This window comes from Staurois parvus, unplaced genomic scaffold, assembly GCF_062004578.1.
Source record: "Staurois parvus isolate SC_StPar_1 unplaced genomic scaffold, SC_StPar_1.0 ptg000544l, whole genome shotgun sequence".
NCBI lineage: Eukaryota > Metazoa > Chordata > Amphibia > Anura > Ranidae > Staurois > Staurois parvus.
The window spans coordinates 3,465,646-3,485,070 of record NW_028318340.1 but is presented as its reverse complement, the minus strand read 5'-3'; the positions used below and the strand labels follow the sequence as shown (position 1 = coordinate 3,485,070).

General features: G+C 42.5%; 2 protein-coding genes across 4 annotated transcripts in view; one reads left to right on the top strand and one right to left on the bottom strand.

Annotated features, from left to right (window-relative positions):
• The window catches only part of EXOSC8 (exosome component 8), a 49,093-nt gene extending 34,294 nt beyond the window's left edge, over positions 1-14,799 (top strand). The window contains exons 9-11 of the mRNA XM_089690845.1: positions 3,519-3,639; positions 7,323-7,429; positions 14,587-14,799. Coding sequence (XP_089546971.1) covers positions 3,519-3,639; positions 7,323-7,429; positions 14,587-14,690 — 332 coding nt within the window. The 3' untranslated portion in view covers positions 14,691-14,799. The remainder of the gene's footprint in view (positions 1-3,518; positions 3,640-7,322; positions 7,430-14,586) is intronic.
• Positions 14,700-19,425, bottom strand: part of SUPT20H (SPT20 homolog, SAGA complex component) — a 127,233-nt gene continuing 122,507 nt past the window's right edge. For all 3 annotated transcript variants that reach the window (XM_089690841.1, XM_089690844.1, XM_089690843.1), the window contains one exon: positions 14,700-15,201. In XM_089690841.1, coding sequence (XP_089546967.1) covers positions 15,064-15,201 — 138 coding nt within the window. In that variant the 3' untranslated portion in view covers positions 14,700-15,063. The remainder of the gene's footprint in view (positions 15,202-19,425) is intronic.

The window sequence follows — 19,425 nt, the reverse complement described above, 5'->3', positions numbered from 1 at the left end:
TATGGCAGTGGAGAGGGGGAGGAGGCAAATAAGCGGAGCTTTCACTTTTGAGTGGAACTCCGCTTTAACTTCACAAGTAATCGTGTGCAATAATGTCCATCCTAAATATGTAAAGTCCCACCAGTGATGATAAACGTAATGCTTATATCAACCAAGATCTCCACAAAAGTGCTTTTCCACCACCAAATGAATGTAATAAACTCACCAGAGCCCTATGCTGGTAAAATCATAAACCAAAGAAAATGAATGTTGCTCTGGGAGTAACATTCTGCAGTCTTGCGGTCCTATATTATGAGGCTTCTAGGAATGGTGCATTTGTATATATTGATCACTCATAACATTAGAAAGGAAAGAAGAAGGGAGCTTCCATAGCAAAACAACCATAAAAACTTGTTTATTGTATAAAAACATCAGGCCATTCACATTCATTAGTGTCGCCGTTGACACAAGTAAATAGGCAATTTAGTGTACGCTGGATTGTTTCCAGCCACGTTTCCAAGCTGCGAGTCCAACCACAGCTGTGCGTGGTGATGTCACCTCCAGACCTGCCCTATGCGTTTCAATATGTAAATTATGTTTTTTATATAGGACCGCGAGACTGCAGAACGTTAATCCCAGAGTAGCATACATTTTCGCTGGTTTATGATTTGACCAGCATAGGGCACTGGTGAGTTTGTTACATTCATTCGGTGGTGGAGGAGAGCTGTTGTGGTGACATTAGGAAGGTCTTAGTTGACATAAGCAATAAGTTTATCATCGCTGGTGGATTTGTTTATGAAAACTGGTAATGAATAGACAGGTGCTGTACTTTAAATAAAATATAACATATAGATGCACCCTGTAAACCTAATAGGGTAACTGAATAGTGATTACTTGTGAGCAAATAACAATATAAAATATCAGACAGTTAATAAACCAATGTTCAAAACAATAGGAGCAATAGGTAAATAATCCTGTTTGCATAAATCATCCTTATGCTTCCACCAGGTGCTGAATAAATTCAAAGTGTGACAGTCCTTCTTGAACCTCAATATTTGTGACATAGAAATCCATGTGTCCACACCTCGGTGCAAAGGTAAATGAATGGCTCACTCACCAGACTTATATGACCCCATTGCTGTGGTCATATATCGTATTGTGTTTCATAAACCAAAATAATCTCTAGAGGTTCCTCCACGTATGTTCACCATCCCCCACACTTCATAGTTGGATAGCCAAGATGGCCCATGTGTAATTGCCAATAAATTCCCCAAATGATAATTGGAGGGATTGGAATAAGTAATACTTGCTGTTTAAACTATACCACTCGAAGGAATCTCAACAATGAAAAACCGTTCTAAGTGTAGTATTTAATACGGCAACAGTAGGAATTAAAACAAACTGGATACACTCACATAATAGAGTGCCTAGGAAGCCGGCACCAGCATGTATTGCCTGTGTATTCAATTAAGATGGCCGACGTGTGTTCCAAGCCTCTGTCCCGGCTGGATGTGACGTCACCGGAGTCTGGCTATGACGGAATCACGTTGTTCTTGAACGTACGTTTCATCTGATGGCGTCTTCAGGACTTTAGGTTGTTGAGATTGACAGTATTGCACATGATGAATTATTTATGAAGGACATTTGTCACATAGGGTCATTATGATCTAATAGTTTTAATACGTTTTGCACTTGAGAATATTATTGTATGTTATATAACTTGTTTGTTTGATTTTGCACTGATTGCACTTTAACATTTGTAAGTGGGTTATATGAAGGAGAGAGTTAAGTTTGGTTGGAGTACAGGCAGCTCTGTTCTATATCTATTATTTTGTTTTTTGATGTTTACATCATAGTGAATAGCGGCTGCCGTTCGGGTTTAGGCCCGCACTTTATTGCCCATGGCGCAGTCCCCAATATACCGTATTTTTCGCCGTATAAGACGCACCTGACCATAAGACGCACCTAGGTTTTAGAGGCAGAAAACAGGAAAAAAAAATTCTGAACTAATGGACTGCAGACACAGTACAGGAGATGACCAGAGACTGCGGACAGCACAGGGATGACCAGAGACTGCGGACAGCACAGGGATGACCAGAGACTGCGGACAGCACAGATGACTGCTGACCTTTGGGGAGGTGGGGAGCGGGTACCTGAATTTGACAGGTACCCGCTCTTACTTCCGCAGAGTTTTTGTTTGATCTTACCTGTTCCTCGATCCAGCCGCGCGCTGTCTTCCCGGCTTCTGTAATGGCGCTCGGCATGACAGCCGGGTGCCCAATGCGCATGAGCGAGAAGCACTTGCGCTTTGTGATTGGTCCGGCGGCTTCTGGGATCTGTCATGTGTCCCAGGTACCGCCTTACCATTCACAAAAAGCACCGCTTCTTGCGCATGCACACTTGGCACCCAGCTGTCATGCCCAGTGACCACACTACAGAAGCCGGGAAGACAGCGCGCCGCTGGATAGAGGAACAGGTAAGGTCCGGCTGCAGAGCTGAGCGGCCGGCCCGGTATTCTGACACGGCCGCGGTGGAAATACCGGACCGGCCGCTCCATATTCGCTCTATAAGACGCACTGACATTTCCCCCCCAGTTTTGGGGAAGAAAAAGTGCGTCTTATACGACGAAAAATACGGTACTTGTAAAATGTGACGTTTGTTATTTAAAAAAAAAAAAAAAACCTTTACAATCACTCTATGGCCTTGTGTACAGCAGGTATAAAAAAGATACTTACCCTTTTTCAGCCCACTTCAGTCCAGTATGATCTGCAGCTTCCTTCCGCTGTGTCAGTGGGTGGCCAGCTGCAGGAAAGAGTGGAGTGGGTGACAATACCGCTTCCAGAATTCCCAGCCGTTATTTTGCAGCAATTCCGTATTGCACTTTAATGGAATCTCTTTTGAACTCTCCTCAAACAGATTTTTGGTGAAACCACCAAGCATGGCCTGACATAGCCATTCCAAGGGCTTGGGGAGATCTTAGGGTTCCAAGGGCTTTTAATGAACAAGCAGGAACTTGAACTCTGCCACACTTCTTCCAGATCTCAGAAAGTTTTGCTTTAACTGAAGGCATTTTCTGCTGGAGATATGTTGGCCAGGAAATGCTTACATGTAGAATACAGAGAACATTGAAAGAATTGGCATTACAGGGAGGTTTTTTCTGTTGCTTCATGTGTTGTGCCTATTATTTTGTTGAATTTTTCCTGTCGGAATTTTGTTGAATGGTTTAAATATAGTCTAATCACTTGTGCCAGTAAAACACTGAAAATACTCTGGATGGTTACCGTATTCTAGAATCCGATATCAGTGAATTATTCCCAAGCAGATATATTTGGCATGCAGAACATTTAATTGAACAGTCTGGTCAAATAATTCAGACATGTGGGACAAATGGCTCTGTAGCTGGCTGCAAGTCCCATCTGTGTCAACCCTACAGTGACGTCTTAGGGAATGTACATAGCAGCAGAAGTTACTTTCAGCCATAATAAACATCTTTATGCCTGGATACTCTCCGGATTAATGCTAATGGTCTCTTTCCACAGCACGGCTGCCATCTGTTAAAATAAATGAAGAAACAGGCTTGGCTCAGGTGAAGCTATCAACAAGAAATGCCCTGAAAATCCATAAACACCCACTTTCAACATCATTTGCCATATTTGATAAGTAAGTATCTGGTGGATATGAGGTAGAGAAGATCAAAAAGATTTCTACAGCAAAATTGAATGGTATTATATGTAGCTGATAGGAGAAGGGCAGGCCAAAAACTCCTGATATTACTGCTGAATGCATGATATGGTGTTCCTTTGACACTGTGCCATGTAATGTGTGTTTTGGCTCATTTAGGAAAAAGCTAATGGGGGAGATTTACTAAAACTGGTCAGCTCAGAATCTGGTGCAGCTGTGTATGGTAGTCAATCAACATCTAGCTTCAGCTTTTTCAGTTAAGCTTTGGCAATAAAACCTGCAAGATGAATGGATTTTATGCACAGCTGCACCTGGGGCCAATCAATGGCATCAATTCCTTCATCCTCCAAGAACTGCCTGCATACTCTTGCCACATGAGGCCAGGCATTGTTGTGCACCAGGAGGAACCCAGGACCCACTGCACCAGTGTAGGGTTTGACAATGGGTCCAAGGATTTCATCCCGATACCTAATGGCAGTCAGGGTGCCATTGTCTAGCCTGTAGAGGTCTGTTGTGTGTCCCCCCATGGATATGCCTCCAATGATCATCACTGAGCCACCACCAAAACGGTCATGCTGAACGATGTTACAGGCAGCATAACGTTCACAGCTTCTCCAGACCCTTTCACGTCTGTCACATGTGGTCAGGGTGAACCAGCTCTCATCTGTGAAAAGCACAGGGCTCCAGTGGCGGACCTGCCAATTCTGGTGTTCAATGGCAAATGCCAATCAAGCTCTATGGTGCTGGGCAGTGAGCACAGGGCCCACTAGAGGATGTTAGAAACAGACTTCATGATGGTGGCCTGGTTGTTTGGTCAGAGACATTCACACCAGTGGCCTGCTGGAGGTCATTTTGTAGGGCTCTGGCAGTGCTCATCCTGTTCCTCCTTGCACAAAGGAGCAGATACCAGTCCAGCTGATGGGTTAAGAATTTTCTAAAGCCCTGTTCAGCTCTCCTAAAAAAAATTGCCTGTCTTCTGGAATCTCCTCCATGCTCTTGAGACAGCGCTGGGAGACACCGCAAGCCTTCTGGCAATGGCACGTATTGATGTGCCATCCTGGAGGAGTTAGACTGCCTGTGCAACCTCTGTAGGGTCCAGGTATCGCCTCATGCTACCAGTAGTGACACTGACCCTAGCCAAATGCAAAACTAGTGAAAAACAGTCAGAAAAGATGAGTAGGGAAAAAATGTCAGTGGCCTCCACCTGTAAAACCATTCCTGTTTTGGGGGTCGTGTCATTGTTGCCTATCTAGTGTACCTGTTGTTAATCAGTTTCAACTGCTTTGGTGTTAATGAAATTAACAACCCCCTCTGCTACTTAACTGACCAAATCAATATCCCAGGCATTTCATTGACTTGATGCTATACTCTGATTTAAAATGTGTTCCTTTTAATTTTTTTGAGCAGTGTATTATATTTAAACACTGTAATAGTGTGGTAGTTTAAAACGTGTGTCATGTAAAAGGACATTAAATAGTTGATGGAAAACAGGATTTTTACATTTGCCACAAAATCCTTTTCTGAGTCTATTAAGGGTGATCACTATAAGTGGGTGAGAGTAGAGTGGGATATAACTACTGGGTTCAAACAGTGATTTTTGCAGTGCAAAGAGAACCAGATTCAGATTCCATGGAGTCACAGGGGAATAGAAGGGGAGAGCTGGTCTAATACCTTTTAAAACAATAAAAAGAGCAAAAAATGTGACCCTTAAAATGGTTCCAAAGTCTGTGCAGTTTTTACCTTATTGCATTCTATGGATTAAGGTTAAAAAATGCTCCACTGCCTGTCCTCCAATCCCATTCCGGCCCCCTCCCTTCTCCAAACAGTTACCTGACTCTTTTACAAATACAGCGCTGCCCTATCTGCAGTGCCTTTGCTCAATTCGTCTTCTCGCAAGAGACTATGACAGAAGCAGCTAGTTTTCTGAGGGGTCACTTAAAACATAATGGAGAGCACTTGTGCAATCATCAAGAGCATGAAAGGGACCTCTCTGTGCAGTACCATTGCACAGAGCAGGTTTATATAATATTTTTTAATGTTAGAGAAAAAAAAAGGCCTTTACAGTCACTTTTATAGTGCTGAGAGCTAGACACTGGTCCAGATCCAGACCTGGGGCTGTTTGAAGGAGAAAATTTGTCCCATGGATAAACTGAAAATGGAAAGCTTGCTTCAATTGATGTAGGCCTTGGTGGTTTCCAACCCAAAGACAGACCTTGTGGAAAGTAAACTTTTCTTTTTTTTTTTTAACATCATAGGAACCAGAGATATCCCTCTACCTCAGAGCCTGAGCTTTAAAACTATACTGTTAAAACCAGAAACCATGAAGCAGGATGGCAGATTGATCCTGACATTCTGGTAGAGCTCATGGAGCATCTGCCAGAGTCCTAGGTCAGTGTTCTACATCCACCTGGGCCATTCTGGAGCAGTGTGGATCACTGGACTGCCCTCCATCATGGTCCTGTGAAACGGGGGGGGGGGGGGGGAGTTTTTCAGGGGAGTGAACGAATAGATCAGGGTGTACTGATCCCCTGGAGCCACAACAGAAACCCACTGCTTCTGCTAGAGGATCCCTGTACCTGGAAACAAACCTGTCCAGTTTGTTGAACCAGGAGGCCAGTGGGTCCACATTTGGCATCCCCCTGTGATACAGGTCCTTGAACACCTCAAATGTAAAGACTACTTTCCAAGATCCAGGTGCTGCCAGCTGAGAGTCTGCCTGCCAGTTGTCCATACAGGGGGAAGGTACATGGCTGACAAAGGTGGAATATGAAGTTCTTCTTCAACAAGATTAAATTCCTGCACCTACGGGATTTCTGGTTCCTGTCTGATGATTGATGCATGTCACTGTTGTGGCAGTGGATGGAGACCAGACTCCTCCAACCAAGCCTCCTGCATCAACATGCCAACCAAACCCCCTGCATCGACATGGTGCCCAGGGTTCCTACCTAGCCTTGGCGTCTATTGTGTATCTATACTCCAAAAGAAGGAGAAGGAAGGACTTCCCCCAACTCTAGAGAGCTGAATTCCTGCACCACAAAGCTGGGATAACCTGGCCCTTAGTGATTGATTGAATCTGTGTGTCCTGAGACTTTATCAACTTGTCCCACAATAGAATGTTGTAGAAGTCAGGAGTGGAGCAGTGCAAATGACACTGCTTTTGAAAGCGGCTACCATCAGACCTAGGACTAACGTGCAAAAGCAGAAAGTCTGACAGCTCTCGGTCTGGGGAATTTGAATCTTGAGACAGGAATGTCAGAAGTTTCTAATGTGGAATGAACACTCTGTCTTGAGCTGTGTCCAGAACTAGACACAGATGATGAGCCTGTGCATCATAGAGGATGCAGCAGAAAGCATGAGACTCCAAGGTAAGTAGCAGAGCTGGGAAATACAGCAGACATCTATCCCCACAAGATAGAAGAATACAGTGGGTGGGTCGGCATCAACCAAAAGCTGCCAGTAAGAGGTTTGAGTGGACTGATCTTTTAATATTTGTGAAGGAACTGAAGTGTTTTAAAGTGAAGTCTCTTCGCTTGGCTTCTAGTTTGCTATTGCATGAATTGTATCATGGAAGCAGAAACTGTTCTTGCTATATTTATTTGCAACTCTGAATCTCTTATTCAATGTATTGTTGTATAAGATGATTGTGTCCTTCCTCTTGACAGTAAACACATTCTTGTGGATCCAACCAATGAGGAGGAGAGTTTAGCCACCGGATTGATGACTATAGTGACAGATGAAGATGGAAGGTTATGTACTATCAGAAAGCCAGGTAAAAATGCAACTGAACCTTCAGAGATAGACTTGCCCTTTATGTTTTAACCATATAAAGTTATTGGAATACAGTATTTTTCAAAATACTTGTCCTTTTAAAACCTTTAATTGCAACCACCATAAATAATAGTCAACGGTTAAAAAAAAGCTGACAGCCTCAAAAGCAGCTGTAAGCTTATTTTTTTTGTGGATTTCCACTCTGTAAAATGGAATATTTGTACTTCATTAAAATCTATTTCCTTGCGGAACACAGAAATCCAGAGACCATTGGGTTATGTTGCTACCTACTCAAGGTTTGGAAACCAACAAAAAAAAAAAATTGGCCAGCGCAGTATAACCCTTCCTACACCCAAAATGCTGCATTGTTTCTTGCCTCACACCAAGTGAATTGTGCCTTCCACGTGCAGGGATAAATCTTATGGGGAGTTGGCCAGGAGGTTCCCATCCATTGCCTTCCACCTCTCCAGGTGTAGAGACTATTCCCGAGTCCAGACATGTTCTCCTGTGCTTGCATGGGTTCCTCCCACACTGTCTCCTGTTTAAAATTGTAGTACGTGTGTGTATGAATGTGAGGTAGGGCACCTTGAGGGCAGGGACTTATGTTAATGTACAGTATGTAAAGCACGGCATACATTTTTGCACTATATAAATACCAGTAATATATTTTCCATGCCTGGAATGTAAACAGAGGAAAAGGACAGGTTCCGTTCTACCTCTCTTGCACCAACGAGACTTCAGATCATCTAAAGCAGGGATCTCCAAACTTTTTAAACAAGGAGTCAGTTTACTGTCCAGACTTTAGGGGGGCCAGATTATGGCCAGTGGGAGTAGAAAATGTTCCAGGTCCAGCATCAATGAGGGTAAACATGGCCTCATCATTTGTGGTCAGTGGAAGGAGTAGTGCCCCATCATTAGTATTAGTGGGCGCAATAGTGCACCATTGTTGGTGTCAGTGGGAGGAATAGTGCCTTATATCATTGGGAAGAATAATGCCCCAAGGGCTGGATAAAGGCTAGCAAATGGCCACATCTGGCCCTCAGGCCACAGTTTTGAGACCCCTGATCTAAAGTTTGAGAGACAAGGTTACTCTAATGAACGAGTCCCCAGCAGCGACACGGAAGAAAGGACTTTTTCATCTCCAGAACAATATTCCTGAGTAAAAGCCAGGGACAGCCTGGTCTTCTGTGCCAGATGAATCCGTTCCATGCTGACAGGATGTTGCATTGTAGGTGGAAATGTATAACTGGGCAAATAAGACTGCTTTGAAAGAAGTTATAAGCCACAAAACTCTCGGGTGCAGAAAGAAAGAGTTGGACAGCAGGGCTGAAGATTCAAAATCTGGAGGCAGGGAGTTTGAAACTGCTGCCAAGAATGAAAAACTCTGGCTTGAGCTGTGTCTAAGGTTGGACTCAGATTTTCCAAGCGATGAGTAGATTCCAGGGCTGCCTTTTGGAACGTTCAGGACCTAGCCATAGCTCTGCAAAGTCTGGACGGTCCAGGCTATGTTGTCCACCAGAACCTAGTGTGCCTGCTTTCTCAGCAGGAGGTCATTTAGGTATTTCACAATGGGGATGCCCTGGGAGTGCACCAAGGTTTTCAGCTGGACATACACTGTTAAAGTTTCAGCCTGTGAGTTAGTTGAAGTCTGGGTGGCCCTGCCAGCATCTCTTGCCTTAATAGACTTTGGATGGAGGAATCAATTTTTTAAAGACATCTAAGTGTATATGGCCAGCTTTACCCATGGGCCAGCACCCTGGTAAACACACAATGTGCAGTAGATGGGCCAAAATGTGGAAGTGTAGGTATGCCTCACTGATGCGAGCAGTGGCTATGATAGACCTGGTGCATTCCATGTTCAATTTCCTGAATAAAGACATTTAGGGCCTTGAGATCCATGATATTATGGGTGCCCCCTTTTGGTTTAAACACTGTGAGCAGGGTGGTGTAGAACCCCTGAAACTATGCCACCACAGGGATTCGGGCATGACACCCTGCTCCAGTAGACCCACTGCAGCTACAGTGAGATTTCCTAATCTGTGGGGTGACATGGACATTTTGGAAGTCATGAACTGGGGAGGGGCAAGGGAGCAAATTCTTAGCTTGTAGCCTTTGGAAACTTGTCTACCACACCAATGCATCTGCGTTCTGTATGCAAAGGTTAACATGTTCAGTCACTTTGGGAAGTTTGGACGCCCCCTCACACTGAAGATGTATCTGAAGATTTGTAGGCATGCTTGGACTGAGCCTCAGCATTGGCTTTGGAAGTTGAATCCTAGGAGTAAAAAAAAAGTTTTAACAATCCATCTGTGCTGTAGTTTAGGGATGTGAGCTTGAGATGATCAAGGGATTATCTGTCAAACCTAGCTGATTGAGCCAAGGCCATTAAAAGCATTAGAACACACTTTGGCAAACTAATTTTAAAACAGAGTGCACTGCAGGGCTTGTTGGGAAGACTGTGTTCTAGCAGTTTACCAAGGGGATCCTTAAAGACTAGTGCTTCCTCCTCCTCTAGGATGGTCTTTAAAATGGGATACTTGCTACAGCTTGCTGGGGTTTTTCCAGTCTCCAGCAAGCAAGACTGCAACCAGGTGCATTGGGAAAGTATTGGTGCTGTTAGGGGCCTGTAAAGAGTTTAGACTGAAGACAGCACTGATAGAAGCTATGGACTGATTCTTGAGTGCTAAAGTGGTGCGTACTGCATCAGTAAGAGCTGAGATGGTCTCTGGGTTTGAGATTAATGGCAGAAGCCTGTGACTTCTTTTGTTGTAGGGTAGTCTGTTAAGGACTCCAGGTCAGACAGTCACAATGGCTGGAGGCCAAAGGCAGGTTGGATGAAAATTCTGCAGGTGAAGGTATGGAAGCATGCTCTGCATTCAGAGTTGTCAATCAAATTTGCTATTTAGCCCATAAAATACTTCATGACTACAGTAATATCCTCCTGTGATAGTGCTGCGGAGGCAATCATGCCTGATGAAGTGAAAGAAGATGGCATAGACAAGTAGAGTGCAAAGTTTCAGGTCACCTGTGTAAGGCACCTCCAGTGGATACATCGTAGGCAGCTGTAGAACATTTAGTGTAAATGAGTGTTGGAGTCATTCAGTACCGTGCCCCATATGTCTACCTACAGGTGTCCAGAACCAGGTAAGATGCACTGCAAGGCGGAATGCAATGTAGCTCCAGGGTACTAGGCTAGGCGTCAGATACTTAAGCTGCCTTTGATAGAGTTGGCCACCCCCTCAAAAAAAAAAACACAAACAAAAAAAACCCTCCACTTCTTTGGTCGTTGCAACTGTATTGTTCATTGGCTCTCATCCTACCTATCCCAATGCACCTTCATGATGTGTCATGATTCTACCCTCTCCTCTTCCTGTCGGGGTCCTGCAAGGTTCTGTTCTTGGCCCTTTCTTATTCTTGATCCTGCTTCCTGGATCAGCTGATGGCCTCCCATAACGTTCAATAAAAATTTCTATGCTGATAATACTCATAGTATTTCCTCCTCTATGTACCCTTTTCCCTGACTTCTCTGTCAAGATCGATGGCACATTGATCAGCCCATCTCCGCATGGTAGGTGTAATCGTGGACTCTGAACTTTTGGCCCCACATCCAATCACTGGCCAAATTCTGCAACATCTCCAAAATACTCCCTTTCTTAACCAATAACACCACAATGCTGCTAATTCACTCTCTGGTTATCTTCCACCTTGACTGCTGCAACTTTCTTTTCCTTCAGTTCACCATGAATGCTGATGCCAGACTCCTCCCCATTACCAAACTATCAGTGTCTGCTTACCCAATGAATAAAAATATTAACTTGCAAAGCCATCCACAACTCTGCCCCAAGCTAACTTAGAGCTGTGGCCAAAAGCTTTGAGAATGACACAAATATTAATTTTGACACAATCTGCTGCCTCAGTTTTTATGATGGCAATTTGCATATACTCCAGAATGTTATAAAGAGTGATCAGCTTAATTGCAAGGTCCCTCTTTGCCATGGAAATTAACTTAATTCCAAAAAACATTTCCACTGCATTTCAGCTCTGCCACAAAAGGACCAGCTGATATCATGGAAGTGACACTAGTGCCAGTGTTGTTAAAGCTGGAGATGATTCTGTCATTCTGATTGTTATAATAGAGTGGAAGCTTTAAAAGGAGGGTGGTACTTGAAATCATTATTCTTCCTCTGTACAACAGTTACCTGCAAGGAAATATGCAGTCATCATTGCTTTGCACAAAAACGGATTCATAGGCAAGGATAATGCTACTAAAATTGCAACTAAATCAAACATTTATCAGATCATCAAGAACTTCAATGAGAGGTTCATTGTTGTGAAGATGGCTTCAGGGTGCCCAAGAAAGTCCAGCAAGCGCCAGGACCATCTCCTAAAGTTGATTCAGCTGCAGAATCGCGGCACCTCCAGTGTAAAGCTTACTTAGGAATGGCAGCAGGCAGGTGTAAGTGCATCTGCACGCAAAGTAATTTCCTCTGATAAATCCCCTTTCCGATTGTTTGGGGCATCTGGAAAACCGTCCAGAGAAGAAAAGGTGAGTGCTACCATCAATCCTGTGTCATGCCAAAATTAAAGCATCCTGAGACCATTCATGTGTGGGGTTGCTTTTCAGACAAGGGAGTAGGCTCACACATAATGTATTCAAGAACTTCCTCCGAGAGCAACTTCTCCCAATCATCTAAGAACAGTTTGGTGACTAACCATGCCTTTTCCAGCATGATGGAGCACTTTGCCTTAAGGCAAAAGTAATAACCGAGTGGCTTTTGGAAAGAACATAACATAACATTTTGAGTCCATGACCAGGAAACTCCACAAATTTTAATACCATTGAGAATTTGTGATCAATTCTCAAGAGGCAGGTGAAGAAATAACCACAAATTCTGACCAACTCCAAACATTGATTATGCAATGGTCTGCCATCAGTCAGGATATGGCCCAGAAGTTGAGTGACAGCATGCCAGGGCAAATTGCAAGTCTTGAAAAAGAAGGGTCAACACTGTAAATATAGACTCTTTGCATAAACCTAATGTAATTGTCAATAAAAGCCTTTGGCACTTCTGAAATGCTTGTAATTCTACTTTAGTATACCATAGTAACATCTGCCAAAAAGATCTAAAAACACTAAAGCAGCAGCCTTTGTGAAAATTAATATTTGTGTCACTCGCAAAAACTTTGCCCAGGGCTGTAGTCTCAAAATGCCAACCAAAATCATTAATTCTCTTCCTTCCTCCCACTCTAGCTTTCCAGATGTATACAGAGTTTTGTTAAAAGAAGAGGGGATTCTACACTGTGGTAAACATGGCCCTGTCCCAACTTTTTTGAGATGTGTTAGTGCCACCAATTTCAAGATTACCTTATTTTTACTTAAAATGGTAATTTTTTCAGTTTAAACATTTCCTGTTGTGAATAAAATGAGTTTGAGATTTGCAAATCATAGCATTTTTATGTAGATTTTACACAGTGCCCCAACTTTTTTGAAATTGGGGTTGTAATACCATGACTGCTAGTAAGTGGAATAGGGTCAAGAAGACAAATGTCATTGTAGGTAGGAAGGCAGTAGAGAAACTGAGGACAGTTCCATGTGTTACTTGTGATTAGCAGCAGTAGGAAAATGCTCAACACTGAGTGGCGGGAAAGAGAGCATGCACACCACTGCACCCAATTGATGATGTTCTCTCATTATAAGGGTGGGAAAAAAAAAAAATCTTCTAACTGCCCAACAATCCTAGTATAGTAGCTCTTGGTGCTTGACCTACTCACATAGTGAGTCTTCATAGTTATGGTTAAACCTAAGATTGTGCCACGGCTCTGGACCTTGAGAGTGCTCTGTCTACCATAACCAGTACACTTTGGTCTGGAATGTTACACGGGCTGAAAAAAGACAAAAGTCCATCCAGTTCAACCACAAAAAAAAAACCCCCATAATCCTATACCCACAGTTGATCCAGAGTTTCACGATGTAGAAATCAAAGCCCAAAGGTTATGTTCCAGGCTAGCACCACAATGTCCAGTCCATTGGGCTCTCATGTGGCAATCACTCTGCATATAGAGACCAGCTAAGCAAAACGGAGGCATACTTTGGAATGGGAGGGGTATATACTGAGCTTGTCCACAAGTTTTTTTTTTTTTTTTCTGACAGTCTGGGAATACTTATCCCTCTGGTAACCAAGTTGAGCAGAGTTAAAAATGTATTTTAAAAAGTTCAGTTTAAGTTTGAGCGGTAAAGATTTTTAATACATTGCCTATTTACACTTGTTGGTATTGTTTTTTTGCTGCACACAGTTTTGGGCTGATTACAGTTTCATTTCCATGGACCAATTTACCAACTACAGGATACACTCAAAGTTAACAAGTACTTGTATTTGCTAATGATAGCTGAATATAATTATTTCAGTGTATGGAGGTAATAAACAACAAACTGTGTGAGTCCTTATCAGAGAACCAAGGCTACCCAGCCTTCTAGACTGCTTGAGACTTACCTTTTACTGGATTTGGCAATCCTTCATATAGACACAAGTTTTTGGTGGGTGGCTGTCCATTTTAAAAGAAAACTTTCTAAAAAGGCTAGATGCTTTGCTGTTGTGCTATTTTTATACCTTCTCAATCATTAACTGAAAAAGTATACCACCAAAGGCAAATGTCCCTATTTCTATATGCTTTTACCTGGATAGGGCATATTTAAACATTTTTTTATAAAAAAAAAATATTTTTTTTTTCATTCCCACAGCAGGGGTATAAAAAAAATAAAATAAATACCTTCCCATCTGTGCTGTCCCTTACAGCATTTTCTTGCGGAGAATGGAAATCCTCAGTCTTCCAGGTTGAACGACATCCAGCATCATTTAACCTGGAAGCCTGGGAAAATCCTGCGATTGCAGAGTGGGTCTGAGCCCAAATTGAAGTTTTACCTTCAATAGAAGTGGTGTGTGATTTTTTTTTTTTTAAAACCATAAAACCTGTGTTACCAACATGTTCATTTGTTTGGTCATCTCTTCACAACCCTTCTAGGGGCAATGTCGTAAGTTAAATCTTTCTGTTCATATACACAATAAAGTTTTACACAGTTCAGCCAATGAAACACAGCTGATATGGTTTTCACTGTATTTCTAGGTGCTGTATACTAATCATAGTCTTTTTGTTATTCAGGTGGCAGTGCCCTGTCAGCAGAAAAGCTTCAGGACTGTATCAGTCGAGCAATCACCAGACACAAGGAGGTGCAGAATCTGCTGGACAGCATTACGACGAAATAATAAAAAACGTTTTAAAATGAACATGTAAAAAGTTTGTATTTGTTATAGTGATGCACACCTTTTTTTTTTTTTGTACTAAAAACAATAAATTTGCTATGTGTAGAGAGTTCTCTTTACAGTCACAGTCTGTTGATTAACCCCGAGAGAGCAATATCCTCTGTTACTGCTTAAAACTTGTCAACTGGGTAGAATCTCTTACCATGTTTTCAGTTTAATGTAGATTTAACTGACTTTGAATTATTTATCTTTACACAAAGCTCATTAGGGATGAAGGTGTAGCATTTACATTTTTTTTTTTTTTTTAAGTATTAGAGAAGGCATTTGTTGGCTGATGTGTTCAGTGTCTCTTTGTTGCTGGTGGATGAGTGTGCTCTCAAGATTTTGGTTCCAGGGCAGAGCGTCCTCTCAATTTACTTCTTGATTGGCTGTCGGAATGAGGCAGGTGCTGTGGTGGTGCTTGCGGTGCTGCTGCTGTAGCCATTTGGTGCATTTGATGTTGCAAGAATTGCAACTGTGAACAAAGGAGGAAGAAAGAACAATTATCCACTATCACGTTCCTAAAAGTATTAGCTTAAGCGAAAGGTGTATTCCTTCAGTGCAAGACGTATACAGACATAAATGAGCAGTCATGCAGCATCAGTGGTACCAAAGCATATTTGATGTCCTTTGCCCATTTTAATACTCCTGTTTGGCTTATATACACTTGCAGTAATTCATTTCAGGCTTAATGCCAACCATCAGCCTGGCTATAAAAATCTCTTTGGGCCTGCTAGGTCGAGCAAGGAAACCGCAAGAGGCTGCAGGCAGCATTCACACAGCAAACACCCTGCCAAGCATTTGCACAGATTGGGGTACTAAACCCTTTTTGTTCTTGAGATGTGAGAAAGCATGCCAGCCAATAGCTTTTAAAGCCTAAAGATTTTGTCATGTGGAAGCTTAAAATACTGCTACACATTGGTAGAACAATACATGCTGTGTACTAAGAGCACCTCTAGGACAGGGTCTTATCTCTGGAAGTTGTCCATATTTTATAAAATCTATATTACCAGTCAGCTACTTGCTGCCCAAATTGATATCTTAGCATACTGCCTATGCTAACTTACAGAGAACATAGCTGCCAAACAGCATGTAGACAGACACTTAAAATGAAATGCTAACCTGATACCTTAGCCTATTCTGATTGGTTCCCCTTCACTACTGGCACCTAAGAACAGCATGTGCTTATAATGTTGCGCGTATCAGTGGTGGGCTCTGATGGCCACCTGTCACTTCCCATACACAACTGTCCACTTGGACACCAAAACCTTTGCTGTGTCACACACCTCTTGAAAATCCTCACAGTTCTTGCTCCTACCATACTACAATCAATATTCATTCCAAGGGAATGTTTAAATTAAGTTATTTAAAACCTAACTAGCACCAAACGATTGTAATTATGGCAGAAGGAGAAAAGAATTAGAACCTGGTTAGGCTATTATTGTTGTCTGTGTCTATGCAGGAGGATTTTTCCATCCTTTCCAGTACTGGTCCAGGAAGTGAGAATAATCTCCAATGGTGTCTCTCCGTGACACAAACAGCAATAAAACCACTCTCACCCTGAACAATGGTATTAATCCCCATTCTATCCACAGCAGGAAACAATAGTGTCTTAATGGTGATGTGCAGGACATAAGGAACAGATTCTTAGACCATGGGTTAAAGGCCACTACTTGCACTGGTTTTAGGTCTACTGGGACTGTCCCCCAGCATTTCCATATAACCCCACCCACTCCAGAAGTTTTCTTTTCCTCCAATTAACTTCACAATCAAAATCAGTTTTCTTTTCCTCCTTCAATTGTCTTCACAATCAAAATCCAGATCTGACTGCTTATTACCTCATGGCTCACTAGCAGTTTCCAGCTTTGTTACACTTGGTGTTTACCTTGAGAACTATACCCAGACCTCACAGCAGCAAGTTGAGCCTGTAATGTTTGATTCAGGCACTGCATTCTACATTTGCCATATTTTGCAATAGGTGTTGTTAATTGGAGGGTGCTAAACAGGTCCAGGCCTATAGCACCCAGACCTTGAAGAATCCTTTGCGGATATACCCACAGTGAGGAACAAAGCCTGAATAGGGTACAGCAAATGTGGAACATAATATAGTTTCCCTGTACCTTTACATACCAGCTTCTGGCTATACATTTCTTGGTGGATCATTACACCTCTCACATTCATTACAAAATATTGCTCTTCTTCATTATCTACTGCAATCTTCCATGACCATCTGGGGCCTTACTCAGGTGTTCCAAGAACAGAGCCGCCTTATCTCCATTTCCCCTGCCAACCAAAAGTACTCCCCCTTTTTCTCCTTGGAAGCACCCTATTTTTATTTCAGCTAGATGGAGACAAAGTCATTGCTTCCGATCACCTTTTTGTAGGACCTTCATTCTCACTCCCGCTATCCTGCTATGAAAGCATGTCATTTCGCCCTATGTGTCGGGTTAGGACTGTCATGTATGGCTACCCACATCTTTCCTCAAGAACTGAACTCCCCCTCTACTTTCCCACAGAGCAGTCCCTCTATGGGATGCCTTCCTCCTCCTTGCAAATTGCTGGGTGGGTATTTTATGTTTTCTAGGGCTTGTGTGCCCCCCCCCCCCTTCCTTTTTCCTACCTGAACCAACTCTCCCAAAGGTGTTGGGGTTTTAGGTGTTAGCATCAAGCACCTGTTTTTTCCACAGGTTCCAGGACCTGCTCTGTTACCATTTTCAAAAAACTGTTTTTGCCAGGTGCCGTTTGAGTTTCTCATTGGGTTCTTTGAACCCCCCTTTTTCCCTTTGTACCTGTTGGTGTTTTAGCTGTTTTGTTGCCCAACCCTTTGACTTATTACTTGGGATCATACCATTGCTTAAGAATTCCTGTACATTTAATGACGTACTTGTGGATTCCATCTCTTGGAGAACAGTACAGGATGCAGGTCCTTCCCCTCTTTTCTGTGTGATGTCCTTACTGCTTGCTAACAAATACAGAGTGGACAAGGATACACTGAGCAGCAGGCTCACAGCAAAGTATGTGCCAGCATCCATCACCACTGTTTAAGCCATGCTCTAAGAATCAAGTCCTGTACGTTACCTCCAAAATATGGAGTTTATAGGCAAATCAAAATTTCCATTATTTTGGTTGGTGTATCACACTACAGTGGACCTCCTGCTACATTACAGAACCCCCCTTTGAATGAAGTGTAAAAAGGTTAAAGTGCTTATAAAAGGTTGTAATGTTTAAATAAAAAAAAAAAACCACAACACATACTTACCTGCTTTGTGCAATGGTTTTGCACAGAGTAGCCCCAATCCTGTTCTTTTTTGGGCCCCAGCCCCATAAAAGGTTATGTAGGGAGGAGAGAGAGATGGAGGAGCTGGTTTAGCACAGACAGTAATTAGACAGCCCCAGAAGAGAAGACTGCTATGATGGGCAAGAATGTATGGGGCTGGGCTATGCAATTGCCACTGTCTGAAGTCTCAATTCCTTAGATAAGTTCAGAAGGATGGTGCAGGTCAACAGAAAAATTGCGATGGAAAGAAAAAATGCTGCAAGTAGAATGTACAAAACCTGGCTGATCCCCTTAGATTCTGGAAATCTTTGTAGGAGACACTGCTACATGAGTGATTGCTACTAGCTTCTGGGAACTGTGCCGAGTGGCTGCCCCTGCTACTTGGCATTTTTTTCAAGAAATAAAAAGTGTACTCTGGCTAGAGAAGGATGGGAGGTGGGATAGTATCAATCCAATCGGAATGCTTTGCATTGAGATATTGCAGTGTTCTCTGAAATGGCACCCATGCTGTTTAAGTGACCTCTGTGTGCACTAAGCAGCAGGGCTGCCACTTGGCGCGGAAGCTGCTACAATTATTTCTGGTTTCCACAGCGATCGGCCAGGTATGGTACAGTACATGCATACCTACATTGCTAGACCAATGTAACGATGCAAAAATGTCCATACCAGGAATTCAGCTCTAAACTCAAGAACAACAAATGTAACATAGTGCAGCTTATCAGTCCAAAGATTTGGTGGCTTTTTATCCCCCTTTATTTTCACCTGTGATTCTGGCAGTATCATACTCCCTACCCTAAATCAACAGCGCTCATCATAAGGCCCAACACACGATGAGAAAATCGTAGTAGGACCAATTGTATGATAATCTGATCATTTGTATACAGTTTCGAGAGACGATCACAACAGTTAATGCAACAATAACCGAAGGGACAAGTGCAAAAATTTTTCTTATACGATATCAGATTATATGATTTTCTTTTAATCAGTACAGTAGCTGTCCGGACATACAATACTTCCAAAATTCTATTTTGTCATACAAAAATTGTGGTAAATTGAGTAACTTTTTTTTTTTGCATGCTAATCTCCATATCGAAAATGGACAATCATTAGTTCGATATTCTCATCGTGTGTACTAGGCATTAGGACATGGAGTGGGGAGATGTTCTCTACTCCACATCGATGGATAGAAACAATGCTAACAGTGCAGTAGTGGCAGACAATTATCACCTCACAGACTACTGGCCGAATCAACAGGCATTTTCTTGCACTTATCAAACAGATCTAACAAACACTCTGGTATACTTGATCTACCAAAAAGAGAGCAAATACAAGTTCATTATTAGGGTTTATACACACACTTAAAAGTGTTACTAAACCCACGACCCTGCATTAACTATATCCAGTCTTCCACAGAACATGGAA